This window comes from Phoca vitulina, unplaced genomic scaffold, assembly GCF_004348235.1.
Source record: "Phoca vitulina isolate PV1807 unplaced genomic scaffold, GSC_HSeal_1.0 scaffold21, whole genome shotgun sequence".
NCBI classification, from domain to species: Eukaryota; Metazoa; Chordata; class Mammalia; order Carnivora; family Phocidae; genus Phoca; species Phoca vitulina.
Genome location: NW_022589724.1, coordinates 173,552 through 193,634, shown reverse-complemented (window position 1 = coordinate 193,634; position 20,083 = coordinate 173,552). Strand labels below are relative to the sequence as shown.

The window sequence follows — 20,083 nt, the reverse complement described above, 5'->3', positions numbered from 1 at the left end:
GCAAACATAATTTTGAGGCAAATGCCCTTCCCCAATTGTTGCCCAATTTATCATTCCAAACCACTGTGTGGCCTTGTCATCATCCTGTGGAGCCCTGAATCTATCCCTGCACACCAATTAGATGCCAAGTGCCTCTGACAGTCGAGATTTGCACTATCAGACCCCACTACCTGACCTTTACAATCTTATCTCCTGCTACTGTGACTTTCTCCACTGGTCCAAATTCCAGTCATTCAACCAAGGCCCAGTTCAAACACCTCCTACCCTATAAAGCCATCCCTGGTTCCCTCTCAAGGGGCAAGGCCCCTGATGCTTCCAAATTTCCAGAGTCTTCTGTTTTTATATCCCTCATTAGACTCTAAGATCCCCCAGGAGAACTTGGGCATGAACAACACACAGCACGTACCTCAGGAGAGTTAGCTGAAATTAGGGGGCATGGTCTCCCACATCCCAAGCAGCAGTTAAACAGGCCTGCTCAAGCAGACCAAATTTTGGAGTCGATATCTATAAAGTGCTGTCTGGGCAAGTGGGCAGGGAAAGCCACCCACCTAGAGCTAATCTCTGACTAATGCCTCTTGGACTAACCCCAAGTGAAGTGCATATCCTTCACACGTACATCACGAGCCTCCTGAAGAGCTTCTCCTCTCCAGGCTGACCCGCTTCCTTCAACCCCTCACACCTGTCGTGTGCCTTTCAGTTCAGGAGTTAGAGTCACGTCATTATTCCTAGTGATGCTGACAAGGGCCAAAGGATGCATGCAAGGTAGGCATTATTTTTCAGATAGGGATTTGGGGCTTAGGAACCAGTGACTTGTCCAAGGTCACTCCCAGAATTGTCAGAGCTATTACTCCACCTAAGCCTTCCATTTCCCAGTGCAACAGAGTCCAAGACCTGCAAGTTGTCAGAGGTTGAAAGGAAAGAGACTTTAAAAGCGATTCGTACGTCCTAAAGCATACAAAAGTGTCCCTCTGTGGCCTGCGGTACCAGTTGCTGACAAAAGGCCACTTTGAGGGTTTGATGAAATCTAACCAAGGCTACAACGGGGAACCAGGCGGGGCACTTTCAGGTTTCTGGCGTTTGCCACCCACAACTGTTCATTCCCACTGGCACTCCCTCAGGCTGCACGCTGGAGAACGCGTTGACTAGTTGTGGCACGGCACGGCCACCGTATGGCGCCGAGGGAACGGTGCTCTGGTAGGTGGCGCCCCAGTGCCCTACGACAGGTGTGGGTGACCCTACACCTGCCCCGCCGGGGCCGAGAAAACCTGGTCGGGGTCACCTGACTCTCTGTGGGTTTAAGGGGAGGCGGCGCGGCGACGTCCGCCTCACGTGATCGGGCTCGGGCGGCGACGAGCGCGTCACGCTACGCCCCGCGCACCGGGTCGGTCAAGGTCTGCGCCTGCGCGGCCGCTGCTCGCCGGCTCGCCGACCTGCGGGTTGGCGGCTACCGGGCGCGGAGCCGGGCGCCCGCTGCGATGGGTGAGTGCGCGGGCTGGCGGCACGGGCTTTCCCCCGGCCTGTACGTTGGAGGAGTGGAAGCACGAAGGAGGGTCTGAGGAGGCCGCCCTGCCCCGGCCCTCTGGCGCAGCCGCTGGGGCCCACCCTCTCCGCGCGCCCGGCCGCTCCCGCGCGCGCCCTCCCGGGTGGGGCCCGCACCCGCGGGAACCGCAGGAGGCGGCGCTCCCGCACAGGGTCGGTTCTACGCCCCGCGGCTCCCGGGCTGTCCCGCCAGCCGCCGGGTTTCGCGGGGTGTCGTGGGGCTTCGCGGGGCGGGGGGCGCCGTCTGGCGGGCGGAGTGGGCCTTTCCCGCGAAGAACGCTGTGCGTTTATTCGGACGCGCCCCTGCTGGGGAGGTGCCTCCCGCCGCGCACGAACCGGAGGGCGGGGAGGGTCGGGCTTTGCCTGCGCCCGGGGGCGGGCGGCGCTGGGACAGCGGAAGGGCCTCTGCCCCCTGGGGTCTGGGATTCCGGGCCCCCTGAGCTTGTTCACCGTCGGAGACGGAAGGGGCCTCGGTGATCCTACCCAGCCCCTGCCCCTCTTATCCCAGATTGGGGAAATGGACGCCCGGAGGGCGGTAAGTCGAGCCACAGCCAGGCAGTGCTTATTCTGCGACACCATGTTGCATCGCGTTGTGGGAAACTCAATTGTACAAGGCTTTTGGGGGCGGGCAGGCGGGCGGTGTTGTTCATTGTAAGTCTCTGTACTGATTATTTAGCACCGAGCGTGGCTAGATCAAGCATGTCGATGCCTCAGCTATATTTACCCTTGGGGCATAACCTTTATTTTGCCCCGTCAACTATAGTCAGCTGGTCATAATTCCCACCCTCTGTTTCTCTACCTGTAAGCAGTGAAACAGAAGCCCTGGAAGTATGTGGGTAGTGACCTTGTCCGTTCGAGCCTCCTCCACCCTCGTTTCGAAAGGATTCAATAAAATCAAAGGGTGCTAGAACTGGTCAGGTGGGTCCCCTAGTGGTTCCAGAGCACAGGTTAGGCACTTTGGATCTGGAGTCACCCTTAGTGCATCTAAAGAAAAAATGATAAGCTTTTACCTCTCAGTTGAGGTATCTGGTTTCTCCTTTGATAGATTAAACCCGGAGAATTGGATTTTTAAATTAAGGACCTTGCTTTGACTATAGTAACAATATAGTGTCATAACTAGGCCTGGAACCCAGACTGATCTTGTTCTGATTGCTGACTTAGACCTGCTGACTTACGGGAGTTCACATCTTTGAGAATTACATTTGCCTTACCCCCAGTTTTTGCACAAAGACCTTTGTGCTGGGATCACATCTAGGTCTTGCTCATCCATGTAGGCTGTAAATTACAGTGAGTATTTAGACTTTACACTGTTTAATTATGCCACAAACGTTTGATACTTGTAGTTGCTTAAAAGTCACCTATTAACTGTGCTTCTTACTGTTTAGATAGCTTGAGTGTTTTAGGTAGCAAACAGTTTAAAATTATGGTAAATAAGTTTTGCAATAGCGAAGAACTACCCGTGTTAAGGAATTTAAATATACAGATCAGTTTAGTAAAGAAATTTAGCTGTGTTCACAGTATAAATAAACATAAAATTCTAAACTCCATTACCACAGAATACTGTGTACACTGTCCTTACTTCTGTTGCCAAATTAAGAATCTATTCATACCATCCTGGTGTGTAGGATGAAACTAGAGGGAAAGCTTTATTTTTCTTCTTTTCACATGTGTATCGGTGGTTTCTTTGATCATAAGTCTGAAGAGGTTAAAATTTAGAAGGAAAGTTTTAAATCTGTGAAGTCTAGGAGGGTTTCATGACCTTCCTTTTTCTATGCACAGGCCTGTTTTTTAAAATTTGAGACTCTAAATATACAGTGATGTTCTTTTTTTTTTTTTTTTTTTAGATGTTTTTTGAGGGCAAGAGTGCACAAGGTTGGGGGGGGGCAGAGGGAGAGGGAGAGGGAGAAGCAGGCTCCCTGCTGAGCAGGGAGCCCAGTGCGGGGCTGGATCCCAGGACCCAAAGGCAGACACCCAGTCGACTGAGCCACCCAGGTACCCATACAGTGATATTCTTAAAATATCTTAAAATCATTAAATATAGGGGTCAATAAACGGTTAATTTCTGCTAGCCATAGTTTTCTGCTTAATAACAGTCTCCATTATTACAAACAGCCGTGACAAACTAGTTGAAGTAACTTTAATTTGTAAAATTTTGGGAAGTAAATCATTCCAGTAAAAATTTAAGGTGAACATGGACAAAATTTGGTTGGTCGGGTGTACAAATAACTTAGTTTGTATTATCAAGGAACAATAGATTGCTAAACAGTTTGCAGATGGTAACTTCAGAATTTAAAATGTATTATTATGTATTCAGTATGTAAATGAAATTTCTTAACATTCATAAATTGTCACATGATATTATATAATCGTATATACATTAATCAGAGTATCTTGTTATTTTATCATTCTTTAGTCCTGAGACTCTGAAGAAGAGCAAAGGATTACCTAGATATAAAGCATTTGTGTGCTAAGCTGTTTTTAAAATGTTGGTTAATCTTAGATTGGCAATTGTAGTCCTAATAAGAGTTCTTAAATTCGTGTCTGTCAGCTGAAACAGCAAGAAGTAAGGATGTAGAAGACTAAGTGATTAATAATTATCAAACTCTACCCAGGCAAACTTCTTTTCAAGCATCTTCAAACTTTTTTTTTTTTAACTAAAAATGCCATTGATGAAAAAAAATAAAAATGCCATTGGTTTCTTTAACTGGTTAAGAGCACAAAATGTAACAGGCAGAAGGTGTGTTTTAAACAAATTAAAGCTGTGGGTGGTTTTTTTTTTGTTTTCCCCAATTCTCCCCAAGTCAGATAAATACATACCCACAAAAATGATGGGCGAAGGAAGGCTGTCATACATAAGAAGTGTATCCTGAATTAAGGGAAACTGCTATTGAAACAGGAATTAACATAATAAAGTCAGCAGTAGGTTAGCAGTTTTAAAAATTGAGTGTTCAGGGTGCTTGGCTGACTCAGTGGAGTGTGCAACTCTTGATCTTGGGGTTGTGGGTTCAAGCTTCATGTTGTCACGATTAGTTAAAAAAAAAATCTTAAAAATAATTGAGTCTTAATATGCTGCATGGCACAATGCTATACTATATAAACTACTGAAATATTGCTATGTAGGAAGGAGGAAGTCTGTATGGCTTTTAGCAAAAATGCTTTTCCAGAAAAGCAAATCAAAACAATGCAGTCAGCAGATCAAGGAGGCTATAGCTAGATATCAGAACTATGGCTTCTCATATCTGTGCTAGAGGATCCTTTGTATCCAGAATGGACTAAAATTTCAGGACGAAACAGGGACTTTTAAAAAACATTCCTTTATCCATTTTAAGTTCTCTGCCTCTTTCCCCCTCCCCCTGGATTTCAGCATGATCTAGCAGAAAGATGGCTGCCATTGGCTATTTTATTTTTTCTTTCTGTGGCAAGACCGTCATGGTGCCTGGATATTTCAGGTTTGTATGCTTCTCTTACTATTGTCTTGTTGTGGTCAAAAAACTTAGTAATGGACTTAGTGTACTTGGCTTGCCGCTCCTGCTTTATTCTCCCACTAATGAAGGTCAGCTTCAGGGTGTATTTATCAAATCTTTTGAGACTGAAGGACAGTTGCCAGATACTAGGATCCATCCTTGTATGATCTTCCTGTGGGCCACCAGAAAGATGCTCTTCTCCTGAGCATAAATAAAGGATATGATAAGACACACAAAGCCAAAACAGGTTTGGATTCTGGAGGTGGGCACATATAATCCCAAATCAAAGCTACTATGTCAAGATGATGCAGATGATGAGGCAACCATCAATTAGACCAAAATTCTCCACAGAGTATCTTAAAAAGTAATATTAAAAAGTTTTGCTCAAAGGAAAATACGTCACCTTAAACACTCAAAATTATGAAACAATAAAAATAAGCATCTAACTCAAGAAATTAGAATACTATAAACCTAGACAAAACAGGAGAAAAGAGATAAAGAGGAAAAGCAAATTTAAAAACTGAAAATAGTAAAACTGGTAAACTTCAACAGCTGGTTTTCTTTTCTGGGATGAGAGAAATGGAAATTTGACAAAGTGGCTACCCTGCTCAAGAAAAAAGGGAACGTAAGTACACAAGACTAGAAGTATTTTTTAAAAACAAGTACTGTATAAGACTATATAAGTAAACCAGAACTTTTTTTTTTTTTTTAAAGGAAATCCAGTATCAAAATTGACTGCAGAAGAAAGAACCTAACAGACCAGTAACAATGGAAGAAATTGAGAAAGTTATCAAAAAGCTACCATCCCCCAAAACACCGGGCCCAGATGGTGTTACAGGTGAATTCCTTTAACTTTGAAGGAAAAGGTAATTTTGATAAGGTTTAAATTGTTCACCAGCATCAGGAAGGAAAAGTGATAGATTGTTTTTACAAAGCCAATAGATCATTGATGCCTGAACTTGGCATGAAGGTAGTACTAAAATTGAAAATTTGGTATGTTCTAGTGATGTGAAATTTTAAAATATTAGCAAAATGGTATCTAGTGATACATTAAAAAAAAATATTTCACCATGGCCAAGGAGGATTCACACCCTTATTATAAGGGCAAGTAATTAACAAGAAATAATGCTAATGTATATACCAAATAAATACATTAGTGAATAATAATAGGTCATCCTTGTTGAGCACCTCTAGTACTCTAGACTACTCTCCGGGATGCTATACTAGTAGTAACTCAAATAACTGAGCCAACCTATGAGGTAGGTAACATCCTTCCCGTATAAATGAGGAAATTAAGCCATAGAGACATTGAGGAACTTGAAGGTCACACAGTGGATAGTGGTGGAGCCAGGATTTGAATTGAGGCTATTAGCTGCAACTCGTAAATGTTACACTGGTTCTGTCTCCAGTATTCCTGTGATCATCTCAGTAGCTCCTTAAAAGCATTTGACCAAAGTTCCTGATTTAGTGGTGGTAGGAGGGGTTGAAGGTGGTTGACTTGCAGTAAAACAGGAATAAATGCGTATTGCCTTCCCATGTTTGAAAACTCTCTAAGCCCTTATCAGTTGATCATTAGTATTAGAAAAATGGAATGCAGTTTTAATGGCAAACATAATTTCCTAGTAAATAGCAGGGGGATGGGGCTTACGTTATAACTGAAGATATACTAATTCTTAGGATGAATGCAGAATGAAGTTTTGGGGTTTTTAATGTAATTTATCTGATGAAATTATGTGATAGCGCTGGAAAGACGTGCTTTACCTCGTATTTGTAGCACAATCCTAAAGGTGGGTAGGGATAGATGGTGAACAGGGAAGGTTACTTGAATGAGTACAGATTTTCTAGGGGCCAGTTCAGTAAACATTTTTGTGTCATGATGATCTATTTCCCTATGTAAACTTGAAACTACTAGGACTTGGATTATGAATACTCTGATGACAGCTTCCTGTTTCTCACCCCAAAAGCCAGTGTCATGCTTGGTAGTAATTCCTAGCAAAGTTCCCATAAGTGTCAAGAAAATTATAAGGATATTCACTATTATTATAATTTAGTTTTGTTCAGGAAATATTTGTGAATCTAATAAGATAGAAGAAAGATACGTATTATAGTGGAGAATTCAAAATTATTTGTGGTATTTTATATAGTGGAAGCTAAAGCAAAGCAGTCCAAAAAACTGAAATTGCAAGAGGATTTGGTAAGTTGGCTGGTTCTAACCTTAATATACAAGAATTGGTAGCTTTTTCATATGCAGACAAAAGGCAGTTTGAAAATTAGTTGGAAGGAAACGGCCCATTCATGATAGCAACCAAAAAGATAAAATACCTAGGCATAAGAAATATTCAAGATCTGGGGGTGCCTGGGTGGCTCAGTCAGTAAAGCCTCTGTCTCTTGATTTCTGCTCAGGTCATGATCTCAGAGTCCTGAGATCATGCCCTGTCTAGGGCTCTGCTTTCAGTGGGGAGTCTGCTGCTCTCCTTCTCCCTCTGCCCCTCCCCTTGCTGGTGCTGCATGCTCTCTCTCTCTCTCAAATCTTAAAAAAAAAAAAAATTAAAATATTCAAGATCTGTATGAAAAATTTTTTAAATGCTACTAAGGTTTGTAAAAAGACACAAGTAAATAGGAAGACATCATATTCCTGTAAAGTATGGTTTAATTTTGGAAAAGTGAGAGGTCTTTACATTTATCTATGAAGTCACTTTTTTTGTAAGATACCAACAAGATTTTTGGGAAGAATATGACAGAGATACACTAGAGTTTACCAGGAAAAGCGTAATAGCCAGGAAGACCGCTAATTCTCAGAAGAGTATGGGGAAGCCCTATGAGATGGTGACCTGCTGTAGCAGGTCAGAGCAGGTTGGCACTCGAGAAGCGCTGGGCTGCTGGCGGAGCAGAGCCCATGTAGACATACATGCACACGGCCACGGGCATTTGGATGATGCTCACTGGTCACTTGCATAGGCAAGCTTTTCTCTTTGCCTCCTTATGCTGAAATTCCAGAGAGATTACTGTATGGCTGGTAAATGAAACCATGAAGGTTGTAGAGGGAAGCATGGATTACTCGTTCATACTTTTAGAGTAATGAAGGCCTTCTGAGGACATTATAAAGCCTAGAAGCCAAGATCATAGATTTACTATCCAAATTAAGAACTTCAGTATCACAAAAATGATAAAGTAGGGAAAGTATTTGCCACAGTTTGATTAATAGAACCAGGAATGATTTTTTTCATATATGAAAAAATTTTACAAATCAGAAAAGGCTTTTCTGCCTATTAGAAATATGGGTAACATGAAAATTTATAGTAAAAGAAATTCAAATGGTCAAAAATGAAAAAATACTGTAGTTTATTTTTTTAAGCAGGCCCCTCCACTGAGCAGGGAGCCCGACATGGGGCTTGATCCCAGGACACTGGGATCATGACCTGAGCTGAAGGCAGACGCTTATTAACCAACTGAGCCACCCAGGTGCCCCAAAATGCTGTAGTTTAATCAAAAATTTTAAATGACAAAATGCAGTTTTTTACCCATGAGATGTGCAGGAAATGATGGGGGACCTGGGTACTAGCATACACGTAATGGAAGTATAAATCCCCATTAGTTTTCTGGGGGCAGTTTGGAGTAGCTATCAAATTAAAATGTATTATAACTCTTTGAGCCAGCAATGCCATTCTAAAGATTTATCCTACAGATAAACTTGCCAGAGTTCACCCAAGCAAGGTGTAGGTACGAGGTTGCCCAATGCAGAATTCTTTGAGAAAAAAAGGAAAAAAACCAAACCTAAACAAAAAACAGGGACTAAAATAAGAGATAGAATAAATTACATATAATATGTCCAATTGTTAGAATACTATACAATCATACAAAATGCTGGGGTATCTCCATGCTGTTATTAGAAGGTTCCAGAATGCATTGTGTCACTGGTGGCAGGCTGACTGGTAAAGAGGCTTTCCCACAGTCAGGCTAGACACAGAGAGCCCTGAGCTAGGGCAGTGAGCTTGGAGAGGGGAGATGTCTGTATATTTAATTGATTTAGAACTTTGTTTTCGTTTAAAAAACAAAAAAATCTTTTTTAAATGTGTATTTTTAACGTGTCAATTTTTTTCCTAAAAAAGTAATACGCTTCTTTTGTGAATTTTCATTGAAATGACTCATTCGTTGTTTTATTGGATCTACAAGCAGCCCAAGTCCAAGGAATCTGGCATCTCTGAGTCGAGCATCCAGGTGACTTCATAATCTAACTATTCTAATACCTGCCAAGGTTAGAAATACTTCGTGTCTCTGAGCCAGGCCTTACTTTGATGATTTACATTGCAGAGGAACACATTTTCGGAACGCCGGGGAACAGTTTTTCCTGCCCCTTTAAACCGATTCATGATGGTGCTGAGCAGATTTCAGCTGTAAGTCCTGCTGCTTCCAGCGCTCTGCCAAAGGGGAGAGCATGTTCTTCATGAACAGAGCGATGCCCAGAGGTGGTGTGGCTCCCCTGCTTGTGGGAGCTGGCAGTGAAAGAAAGCACCCCTGGCACAGTCGGGTTCTGTCGGTACAACCGGGCGACTTAGTGGCGAGGAAAGTTTCCTGACCCCTTTCAGGACCTTCCTTCCCGCAGAGTTCGGGCCTGCAGTGGTTTCCAAGTTTATCTTTTCTAATAGAAACATGGAGCAAGCCAGCTGGAACTCCAACAAAACAGACTTCGGGCCAGAGTGTTCAGTGTTGATTTTCCTAGTGTAGTCTGTCTTGTGGGAAGAGGACACACAGACCCTGGTGTGACATACTTAAGGAAAGTAGCTTGTTTGCATTTGCTTCACGTGAGAAAGGAAAAGAATAATATGCAGTAACATCAGAGTGTCTTGGGATCCTCCTGAGGGTCTCTCATAATGCCGGTCCAAGCCTGGTTCCCCATCCTCCCCTGCCACCCACCCATCTTCCCCCCCACATTCTGCTCGAGCAGAACGTACTCGAATAATTCCTCGAGAATGCGGTCCTGCTGCTCTGACACAGGACCTCCACCGTAGCCTGTGCCGCCGCCCTTAGCCGAATGTGCTTCACCCTATTTGCCCACGGGTCCTATCCTGCCCTGTCGTTGTCTCCAGACAGCTAGCTAATGACCCCTTTCTCTGCGGGGCCTTTATACACCTTGCGCGCATTTCCGTGCATGCATTTATCACTCTGTAGTCCAATTGTTTGCATGTCTTATCTCCCCTGAAGCCAGGGTTCCCGTTTATCTCTAATCTCTGACTTGTAGGGCAGTGCTTTTGAATAAGTGGGTTGAATTTAATTTTCTTAGTTTGCTAATAGGCCAGTGTAAAAGCAGGCAAAGAGGAAGAAATCCCCAACAAAAGTAAATGAAGGTCTTCGTGACAGTGTTATCCTATAAGCCTGAATGAAACAGAAAAAACATTTTTTTAAAGATTTTATTTATGTGGGAGAGAGAGAGGTAGGAGCAGACTCCGCACTGAGCAGGGAGCCTGACACGGGGCTCCATCCCAGGACCCTGAGATCATGACCTGAGCTGAAGGCAGACTAACCAACTGAGCCACCCAGGCACCCCAATACTCTTTTATTTTTGATATCTATATGACATCCCATCAGGTGGATACATCTTCATTTATTCAGTGGGCCCCTTACTGTTGAGCACTTAATTTTTATTCAGTACTTCTCAAGAGCATTGTTGTGACTGTCTTGTAGTTCAGTCTTTGTGTACATCTTGTATGAATAACTTTTTCCTAGGCTGTACTCCCAAAAGGGGAAATTATTGTTGCAGATGTGTGTTCCGTATTTGATGTTACATATCTATGGCTTCTGTAGATATAAGCTCCCCAGGAATTGATTCTGATTCTTTTCTGTGCTTCAGCTCTGCACTATACTTTATAGTGATTACATTTTAACATCTTTGTCCTGAATGCTCAGCAGTTCATACACCTATTAAGTAATAACTCCCTGTTCCTCCTTCCCCAAGCCCCTGGCAACTACCGTTCTACTTTCTGTCTCTGATTTTGACTACTTTATGTACTTTATATAAGTGAAATCATACAGTATTTGTCCTTTTATGATTGGCTTCTTTTACTTAATGTCCTCAGGGTTCACCCACGTCCTAGCACGTGACAGGATTTCCTTCCTTTTTAAGGCCACATAGTATTCCATTGTATGTATCCATACCACGTCTTGTTTAACCATTCATCCATCAGCGGACATTTGTGTCGCTTCCACCTCTTGGCTATTGTGAATAGCACTGCTGTGGATGTGCACGTGCCTCTTGAGACCCTGCTTTCAATTCTTAACAGATACATACCTAGAAGTGGGACCGCTGAATCACATGTTTGTTCTATGGTAAGTTTTTGTAGAATTGCCATTCTGTGTTTAGTGGCTGCAGCATTGTGCATTCTCACCAACAGTGAGCAGGGATTCTCCTCCACATCTCCACCAACACTTGTTATTTTCTGTTTTTGTTTTTGTTTTTTTTAAATAGTAACTATCCTAATGGGTGAGATGATCTCATTGTGGTTTTGATTTGTATTTCTCTTTTGATTGAAGTTGAGCATCTTTTCATATGCTTGTTGGCATCTGAGTGTGTTTTACAGTTTTTTTGGTGTTTTTTGTTTTTGTTTATTTTTATATTTTATTTATTTTTATTTACTTTTTTATTTATTCATGACAGAGAGGCAGAGGGAGAAGCAGGCTCCCAAGGAGAAGGGAGCCCGATGTAGGGCTCGATCCCAGGACCCTGGGATCATGACCTAAGCCGAAGGCAGACGCTTAACCGTCTGGGCCACCCAGGCACCCTGTTTTTGTTTTTTTTTTAGATTTCATTTATTTGAGAGAGAGAGAGGGAGAGAAAGCAAGAAGCGGGGGAGGGGGTGGAGGAGGGAGGGAGAAGCAGACTCCCCACTGAGCAGGGAGCCTGATGATGCGGGGCTTGACCCCAGGACCCCAGGATCATGACCTTTGTGACCTGAGCTGAAGGCAGCCACTTAACCAACTGAGCCACCCAGGCACTCCTGTTTTATAGTTTTGTAGGTTTCTTTCATGTCTGGCATAAAAGATAAGTAGAGTCCCATATCTTCTTGTATATCTCCTTTGGAGAAATGGCTGTTCAAGTCCTTTGCTCATTTTTAATCGGGTTATTTAATTTTTTGTTGAGTGGTCTCATGAATGTGGTGTTGTGCTGTTGAGGAATTAAAATCAACTTAAAAGTATTTAGCCTGGGGCGCCTGGGTGGCTCAGATGGTTAAGCGTCTGCCTTCAGCTCAGGTCATGATCCCAGGGTCCTGGGATCGAGTCCCGCATCGGGCTCTCTGCTCCTTGGGAGCCTGCTTCTCCCTCTGCCTCTCTTTCTCTCTGTCTCTCATGAATAAATAAATAAACTCTTAAAAAAAAAAAAAAAAAGTATTTAGCCTGTTGGGGCACCTAACCAGCTTAGTTGGTGGAACGTGTGACTCTTGATCTTGGGGTAGTGAGTTTGAGTGCCATGTTGGGTATAGAGATCTCTTAAAAAAAATCTTAAATATTTAGCCTGTTATATCTAAGATACAATAAAATTGCCATGTAGTCCCCCAATAAAGGTTATTTCTGGGCTGTAGGATTGTCCTGGATGATCCAACTATTTGGATCCTTTGGAGAAAACCAGACTTAGTTGCCTGGCAAGGGGTAGCCTTGCCATTTTAAGGATGCAGGTATGTCCTAGGGGAGGACTTTACCTTAGTGTTACTCGGTGGGCTAAGCCTGTATATTTAGGCTTCAAATCTTTAGCAGTCTGATGCAGCCACTTTGTCAAGGGCAGCCTCCCAAAGTCACTGCCATGCTTCGGTATGACCGTGGGAACATGCGCCCTGCAGCCAGACAGACTTACGATGCCAGCCCCACCAGTTACTTTCTGTACCTCAGACAAAGGAGAGAGTGTTGTTTTTTTCATTGGTAAAACTGGGAAAACCACGTTTATTTGATGGAGTTGTTTTGAGAGTTAAATATGTGAAAATACAGTGTATAGTACATACCTGCAGGCCTCCCTTGACCCTGTTCTTCCAGTCTCTACCTCCCAAAGTACATGCTCAGTGTCCCTTATCCATAGCACATATTTGTCATACAAGGTATTTACACTGAGGTGTTTTTGTTTACCTTGGCAGTCTCCTGTTAAATTGTGAGTTCCTTGCCTTTTTTTTTTTTAAGATTTTTATTTGAGAGAGCACGAGCTGGGGTGAGGGGCAGAGGGAAAGGGAGAAGCCAGACTCCCTGCTGAGCAGGAAGCCCAATGTTAGGCTCGATCCCAGGATGCCAGGATCATGACCTGAGCTGAAGGCAGATGCTTAACTGACTGAGTCACCCAGACGCCCCATGAGTTCCTTGCTCTTGAATCTCTAGCACTTGGCAGAGGGCCTAGTCCAGAGTAGATGCTAAGTAAGTGTTAGTGAACAGAATGAATGAATGCATGTTTTGCTCTTTTATTTCTCAAGGGAGGACTTTGAATCTTTTTTGGAAGGATAATGGTATATACCATTATGTAGTATAGTACGTATGAACTAGTCCAGTAGTTCTCAAATATTTTGGTCTCAGGACCCCTTTACACCTAAAAATTACTGTGGACCCTAAAGAGCCTTTATGTGAATTAGTATTTCTGGTCTTAGAAATCAAAATTTAAAAATATTAACTTTATTTATATATTTATTTTAAAGATAAATTGCATGGGAGAGGGGAGAAGGAGAGGGACAAGAATTGCATGGGAGAGGGGAGAAGGAGAGGGACAAGCAGATTGCACGCTGAACGCAGAGCTAGATGCAGGGACTGATTCCACGACCCTGAGATTGTGACACGAGCCGAAATCAAGAGTCAGACACTCAACCCGCTCAACTGACTGAGCCACCAGGCAGGCGCCCCTCATTTGCTTTAAAATAACATGTTAACATAGATAACACATTTTCATGAAAAATAACTATTTTCCAAAAAATTACTGAGGAGAGCTTGTTTTCCAGTTTTGCAGGTCTTTGTAATGTCTGGCATAAAAGATCTGCGTCTGCATTGTGTCTGTGGTGAGAAGTTCTGGTTAAAGTAGATGCAGAAAATCCAGCTTCACACAGGTACGTGGCTGGAAAAGGAAGGACCTCCTGGACCCCTGCAAGGGTCTCGGGGACCTCAAGGGGCCCTCTGATAATACTGTAACAACTACTGATGTAGTCTAACAGGGAAAATGTAATAGTGTCCAGAAATTAAAGGGTTAAGGAAATAAGGAAAAATTCCACGTGTTTAGCCCTGTATATAATGGCTTAGCTACTACTGTCGTTTTGTTATTTGTAGGTTAAAAGTATCCTTCATGAAGAAGAAAGATCTTAAGAAACATGGTGGATTCAGAAGCTCATGAAAAGAGGCCGCCCATCCTGACCTCTTCAAAACAAGATCTGTCACCTCATATCGCGAATGTTGGTGAAATGAAGCATTACTTGTGCGGCTGCTGTGCGGCTTTCAACAACGTAGCAATCACATTTCCCATTCAGAAGGTGCTCTTCCGGCAGCAGCTGTATGGACTCAAAACCCGGGACGCGGTGCTTCAGTTGCGGAGGGATGGCTTTCGAAACTTGTACCGCGGGATCCTTCCCCCACTGATGCAGAAGACAACTACGTTGGCGCTTATGTTTGGGCTGTACGAGGACTTATCTTGCCTTCTCCGAAAGCACGTCAGTACCCCTGAGTTTGCGACCCGCAGTGTGGCCGCAGTCCTCGCAGGGACGACAGAAGCAATTTTCACTCCATTGGAAAGAGTTCAGACATTGCTTCAAGACCACAAGCATCATGACAAATTTACAAACACTTACCATGCTTTCAAGGCACTCAGATGCCACGGAATTAGAGAGTATTATCGAGGCTTGGTACCTGTTCTTTTCCGTAATGGATTCAGCAATGTCCTTTTCTTTGGCCTTCGAGGTCCCATTAAGGAGCATCTGCCTACCGCAACGACTCACAGCGCGCATTTGGTCAATGATTTTATCTGTGGAGGTCTGTTGGGGGCCGTGTTGGGAATCTTGTTTTTCCCAGTTAATGTTGTGAAAACTCGCATGCAGTCTCAGATTGGTGGGGAGTTTCAGTCTTTTCCCACGGTTTTCCAGAAAATTTGGCTAGAGCGGGACAGGAAGCTGACGAATCTTTTTAGAGGTGCTCACTTGAATTACCATCGGTCCCTCATCTCTTGGGGCATAATCAATGCAACTTATGAGTTCTTGTTAAAGATTGTATGAAAGAAACCCTCAGTTAAGTGCCATTTATTAACTGAATAGATCTAAGAAGAATGCAGTTTGGCCTTGTTCCTGATTGGCGAAATACAAGTTGGTGTCAGAAGTTCAGGGCACAGTGAATTATGGGCAAAGCTGTTTTCTTGAAGCACCAACAAATTCAGAATAAAAGGTTCTAATAGGAGGATGTAAGGGGTTTTTTGGTTTTGTTTTTTCATTATTATCTGAGAACTTTAGGCTAATTGCCTCGTTAATAGCTGTCTATTTGACTGCTTTTGACAAGGGAAACTAATAGCCAAGGTATGATTCTTTTTCCCAAAAGTCTTTAATAAATCTTCTGTATTGAAATGTCAGTGGCCATGACCAGCCAGAGAAAAGGCTCTTAGAGCTTCATGAATTCTCAGGCTTCCTTCTCTTGCTCCATTTCTTGCTTCTCTGCTTTTAGGAGTTGCAAAGGGTAGTCTTCGTTAAACATAAGCATGTACATGTAGGACAAAGAACAGAGGAGCAGAACAGCTTATTAGGTGTAGGCTTTTTATGGTAAATTGCTTGTATTAGTTTTGAAACTAAGTACCTGTTGGGATAGTCATTATCTAGACTATTCAGACATGGTGTGGCAGAACCAAGCAGCTAGTCAAAGCTCCCATTTTGCTATCTAGGTTGCAAGGTTTTGTGTTTAGTTCTGAATGTGATCTTAAACCCTCCCCAAATGTCCTTATGTTAATTTCACTTATTTCATTGCCAAAACATGGGGAGACTTACTTTTCATTATAGGCATTTCTTCCTGTGAAATTTCATATTAATTGCAAACTGGTTAATTCAGTTTTTTTGATTAATTGTTGCCAACTTCAGGAAGAGCTTTGGGAGTTTGGGGAGTGTTTTTTCTTTGAGTCATAGTTTGTCATATTGAAGTATCCTGTTTTCTTAAAACTCTCCTTAAAAAAAAAAAACACTTCCATAAAATTGTATTTTGGAAGTATATTAACAGGATTCTAGATTTCTCTCTCCTGGCTTCTAAGCATTACAGAAGGGGAAAAAACAAATCTCAGGATAGCTTTCACCCCAGTGTTAGCTTTTTTATTTGACTCTTGGAAATAGAGACCTCTATTAGGATTTTTACATTTTGGGAACCCAGTTTTATCATTTTATCATTAAAACAGTAAGATAGTTTGAGATAAAGATATTTGGAGGGTTAATTTTAAATGCTACTAGTTCGTAAAAGCTGGATAGCATACTCATCCCTTAGGTGACAGAAAAACTTACTTGTCAAAGGAATCAGATTCTTAAAATATTTTTTCCAGATCGATGAAGCAAAATGCCTCTCTTTACTGATTGAATGATTAATAAAACTTGAAACATCCTAGAAAAGTAGTTTATCTTTTAAAAATCCACATCTGTAAATATGTAGTTAAGATTGCCAACATCTGACATGGCAGAGTAGTTAGGTTTCTTATTACCAGTTTTTCATCATTCTGGGTAATTGCATATGACTATATGCACACACTGACCAAAATAAAATCAGGGTCTCAGTTGGTAGTTTACTCAGTTTCTGGGCAGATAGTCCAAAAGAAATGTTTACCTCTAAATGCAGTATGACTGGTCAAATAAGCATCCTTCCAACCATAAAAGATGGGGAAGCTTTATCAAGCACTTGCCAGGCAGTAATGAGGCTCAGTAACTTTACAACAGCCTTGCTTGAAAATGTTGTGTTGGAAATGGCAGTTTACTTTGGAAACCAAGATGCAGAGGTGAGGATTTCAGAAAGAAAGGATTTGACACCAAATAAACGTGAGTAGCATCCTTTGGCTTATTGAATAGTCTGGCTTTGAAAAGGGTTGAGTTTTGGAGAAATGAATGACAAAGGCACCGAGGTCAGTGGGGGTGCTTGGCCCAGGGCCCACCACACCTTGCCGCAGGTGAGTTAGCCTGGGGTCATGCCCTGGGGATGGGCTTCCTTTTGTCTATTATACACTCCTGTGAGGTGACAGATAACCTAAGTTCTAAAGCACTTTCATGAAATACAAGTGAGAATTTGAAAGGGGATGCTTTGGTTTCTGCAATCTCAAACTTGTGGCGTTTAAAAACAAATACTTTTAATGTTTTTAACTCATAATATATTTGGATTTCTTTGTCACTTTTTACAGCTTTTGGAGACCAAACTGTAAATACATGACCAGGGATGGTTTTTTGTTGTCCTATAGACTTCTTAAATTTGACAAAAAAATTCAACAGAACTTGCTTGTGGTAGTCAACAGCTTTGTCTGAACCTTAAAAGAAGTCAAAATGTGTTTAATAAGAGATTCTAACCACTTGTTTTTATCTTCAGTGTGAACTAGTAATTTTGAAAAGGCAGACGTGATCGAATAACTATCTGAAGAGCTTTAAAAGTGGCCTTTCTGTTACATACGTGACACAGATGGTTTATGAGCACAGGGAGCTTCCGGCCCTGCCTCCCACACTTTATCTCTGATGCCACCAGAGATGTGTTATGGATTCTCTATTTAACACGCTTGGGGTGGTATGAGCCCTCAGGACTGCATCACAGAGTAAACACAACCTTTCTGAGGTGGCAGATTTGTGTGTCTTTGTTTCATTTGTGTTTGGAGACAGTTGATGTTTTTGTCTCAATAGTCAATATTCATCTTACCTTATGGTTGGTTATGTAATCACCTGCTATATATTGTAAACTGTGCAATAAAACAGAATTGTGTATCTAGAATCATCTTTGGAGACCTGAAATTTCCTAGCTCGATTACAGTGGTAATAGTCCATTCTCATGCTGTGCAAACACAGAATCATGGGCGGCAGACAGGATGTGCAGAATGGGACCCGGAGGCCTTTGGGGCCACCGATCATGCCATGGGGGAAATGGCAGGTCAGTGCGGTTGAAGTTCTGGAGGGAGACGTGTGCGGTCCAAGTGAAGGCAAGACAGGAGATCACATGTGACAGGAGATCACATGTGAAGGAAGGGTGAGCACTCAGACTTGATCTCCTTTAAGTTAAAATATTCTTTGCTTTCTTGTATGTATAAATGCCTATCAAAGACTTAACAGGCGTTCTCCTTAAATTTGAAGAGTTTTCATTTTTAATGCTGTCTTTTTGTTTAATAGTAAGTATTTGCTTGCCTAAATGGCTCCCAGATTGTGGGGGAGTCTACATGTTTTTGGGGTTTTTGGTTTTTTTTTTTAAGTTTCATTATTAAAAGTGGTTAAGCACATAAAGCTGTTTTTGTTTAATATTTTTTGAGTTTTGTGACTGAGTTTAAATGAAACCTGTTAAATGTGTCAGTTAACGTTCTTTTGCTAATTCTGTTTGGAATAAAGTTGGGGTTTTTTTGTTTTTTTTTTTTAAGTCCATTCTATTTGGTCTTCTCTTGTGGTTGGGTTAGGGTTACTAGCACTTTTTTGTGGCTTAAGTTTGTCTTTTTGTTGAGCAAACATTTAGCATACTACTATGACTCTTTAGCACCTTCACCTGATAACTTTGTAGGTAGAACAGTCTTCATTTATCCATCTTATTTGGTCAAGAGGAATTCCAGATTAAGTTAACTTTCTAGATAGCTTAAGTGCAAAGCATTTTGTGTTTTAATGGTTTTTCTCAAATGAAGTGAACTTTTCCCTACTGAGTATAAACTTAGTATAATCAGTTTATCAATAAATTTCTGTGGTATAGCATACCTTCAGGTCATGTTTACCCCCAACCTAAATGATCTGGATGTTTGTGTTTTTTGAGTTTTTTTATATCTACTTTTAACTTCACAGCTATTCCTTTCTGTTAGGAGATTGAAATTATATTAGCTACACACTGTTGTTTCCACATGAAATTTTAAGGTGCTTCCTGTCTCAAGGGAGCGTCGAGGCTGTCTGATGAGGACCAGTAGGTAGGGGAGTGATTGCCATCATGCTTCTAAAACTCCAGTTTTGGGTTGGAATTCATCATAAAAGTGAATATCCTGAACTTCAGAATTGATGAAAAGGTGTCATACATATGATCCGATGCGACGGCATTTTAGTCCCCTGCCGCAAGCTGTCCCACAGCTGTCGTAAAGCGCAGGGTGCGGGGAGTGTGGGGGGTGTGTTTCTCCAGGTGTGACGGGGAGCAGGCCCGGGGAGCCCTGCAGAGCTGCGGGGTGCTCCGGATCTCAGAGGCGGTGCCCAACTTCATCCATTTAGCTTCTGATGTTTCCAAGGGGAACTTTTTTTCCAGTGAGCATAGCTGATTTTGAAGTAGAAATTGAGGCTAAAATAGGATTTCTCTAAATTCTCTCCCTTCGATCCATTTTGCGTATCGCTGTAAGAGTAATTCTGTAGACACCGATCCGGGCCCTGCTCAGTCACTGCCCTCAGCTGCGGGGACCTCCCCGCTCTCACTCTGCCTCCCGCCCTTGCCCCTGTCGCCCCCCCCAGCACAGCACTCCCCCCATTTCACTTAGTCACCCCTGCGGAGGCCTTCAGTGTCACTTTCTCAGGGAAGCCAGCTTGCACTTTCAGGACTAAGGTTCCCCTCTTGTACATTCTTACGCCACCACATTCCTGTTTTTCATAGCCCTTCCCTGTTGTAATGGGGCTGATTATTCGATGTTTCCTGCCCTCTTTTGAATGCCAGCTCCATAAGGCAGGGGCTCTGCTGGAGTGTCCCCTCCGTCAAGTGCCTGGCCCCGTGCCTGACAGCAGGCCTGGTAAGGAGTCAGTCAGTGTGAAAGGACACATGGATATTCAGGATCATAGCATTCTGGAATAACCTGTCAGACCTCCATTCCCTGATGGGTCATGGAGGTTGTTTAAGGAAAAAACTTAACACTGTTTGGGCTGCCATAGTGAAATATCAGACTGAGTAAGTGGCTTAACCGACAAACATGTATTTCTCAC

At 42.6% G+C, this 20,083-nt stretch overlaps 1 protein-coding gene across 29 annotated transcripts; it reads left to right on the top strand.

The window, feature by feature from the left end:
• Window positions 1-1,270: 1,270 nt before the first annotated feature.
• SLC25A51 (solute carrier family 25 member 51) lies at window positions 1,271-17,933 on the top strand. 29 transcript variants are annotated; one of them, XM_032418435.1, is made up of 6 exons: window positions 1,273-1,479; window positions 5,718-5,841; window positions 9,180-9,221; window positions 11,282-11,327; window positions 13,964-14,068; window positions 14,286-17,933. In XM_032418435.1, the coding sequence occupies exon 6, from the start codon at window positions 14,327-14,329 to the stop codon at window positions 15,218-15,220; it is 894 nt and encodes a 297-aa protein (XP_032274326.1). In that variant the 5' UTR covers window positions 1,273-1,479; window positions 5,718-5,841; window positions 9,180-9,221; window positions 11,282-11,327; window positions 13,964-14,068; window positions 14,286-14,326; the 3' UTR covers window positions 15,221-17,933. The 29 variants fall into 29 exon arrangements, with proteins under 29 accessions (XP_032274343.1, XP_032274326.1, XP_032274331.1 ...); XM_032418440.1 differs by lacking the exon at window positions 11,282-11,327 and adding an exon at window positions 9,315-9,397; XM_032418430.1 differs by having other exon boundaries at window positions 9,177-9,221.
• The last annotated feature ends 2,150 nt before the right edge of the window (window positions 17,934-20,083 follow it).

What these genes read in the sequence shown, in the direction of transcription:
- SLC25A51 (XM_032418452.1), top strand. Translation starts at nt 14,327, where the DNA reads ATGGTGGATTCAGAAGCTCATGAAAAGAGGCCGCCCATCCTGACCTCT.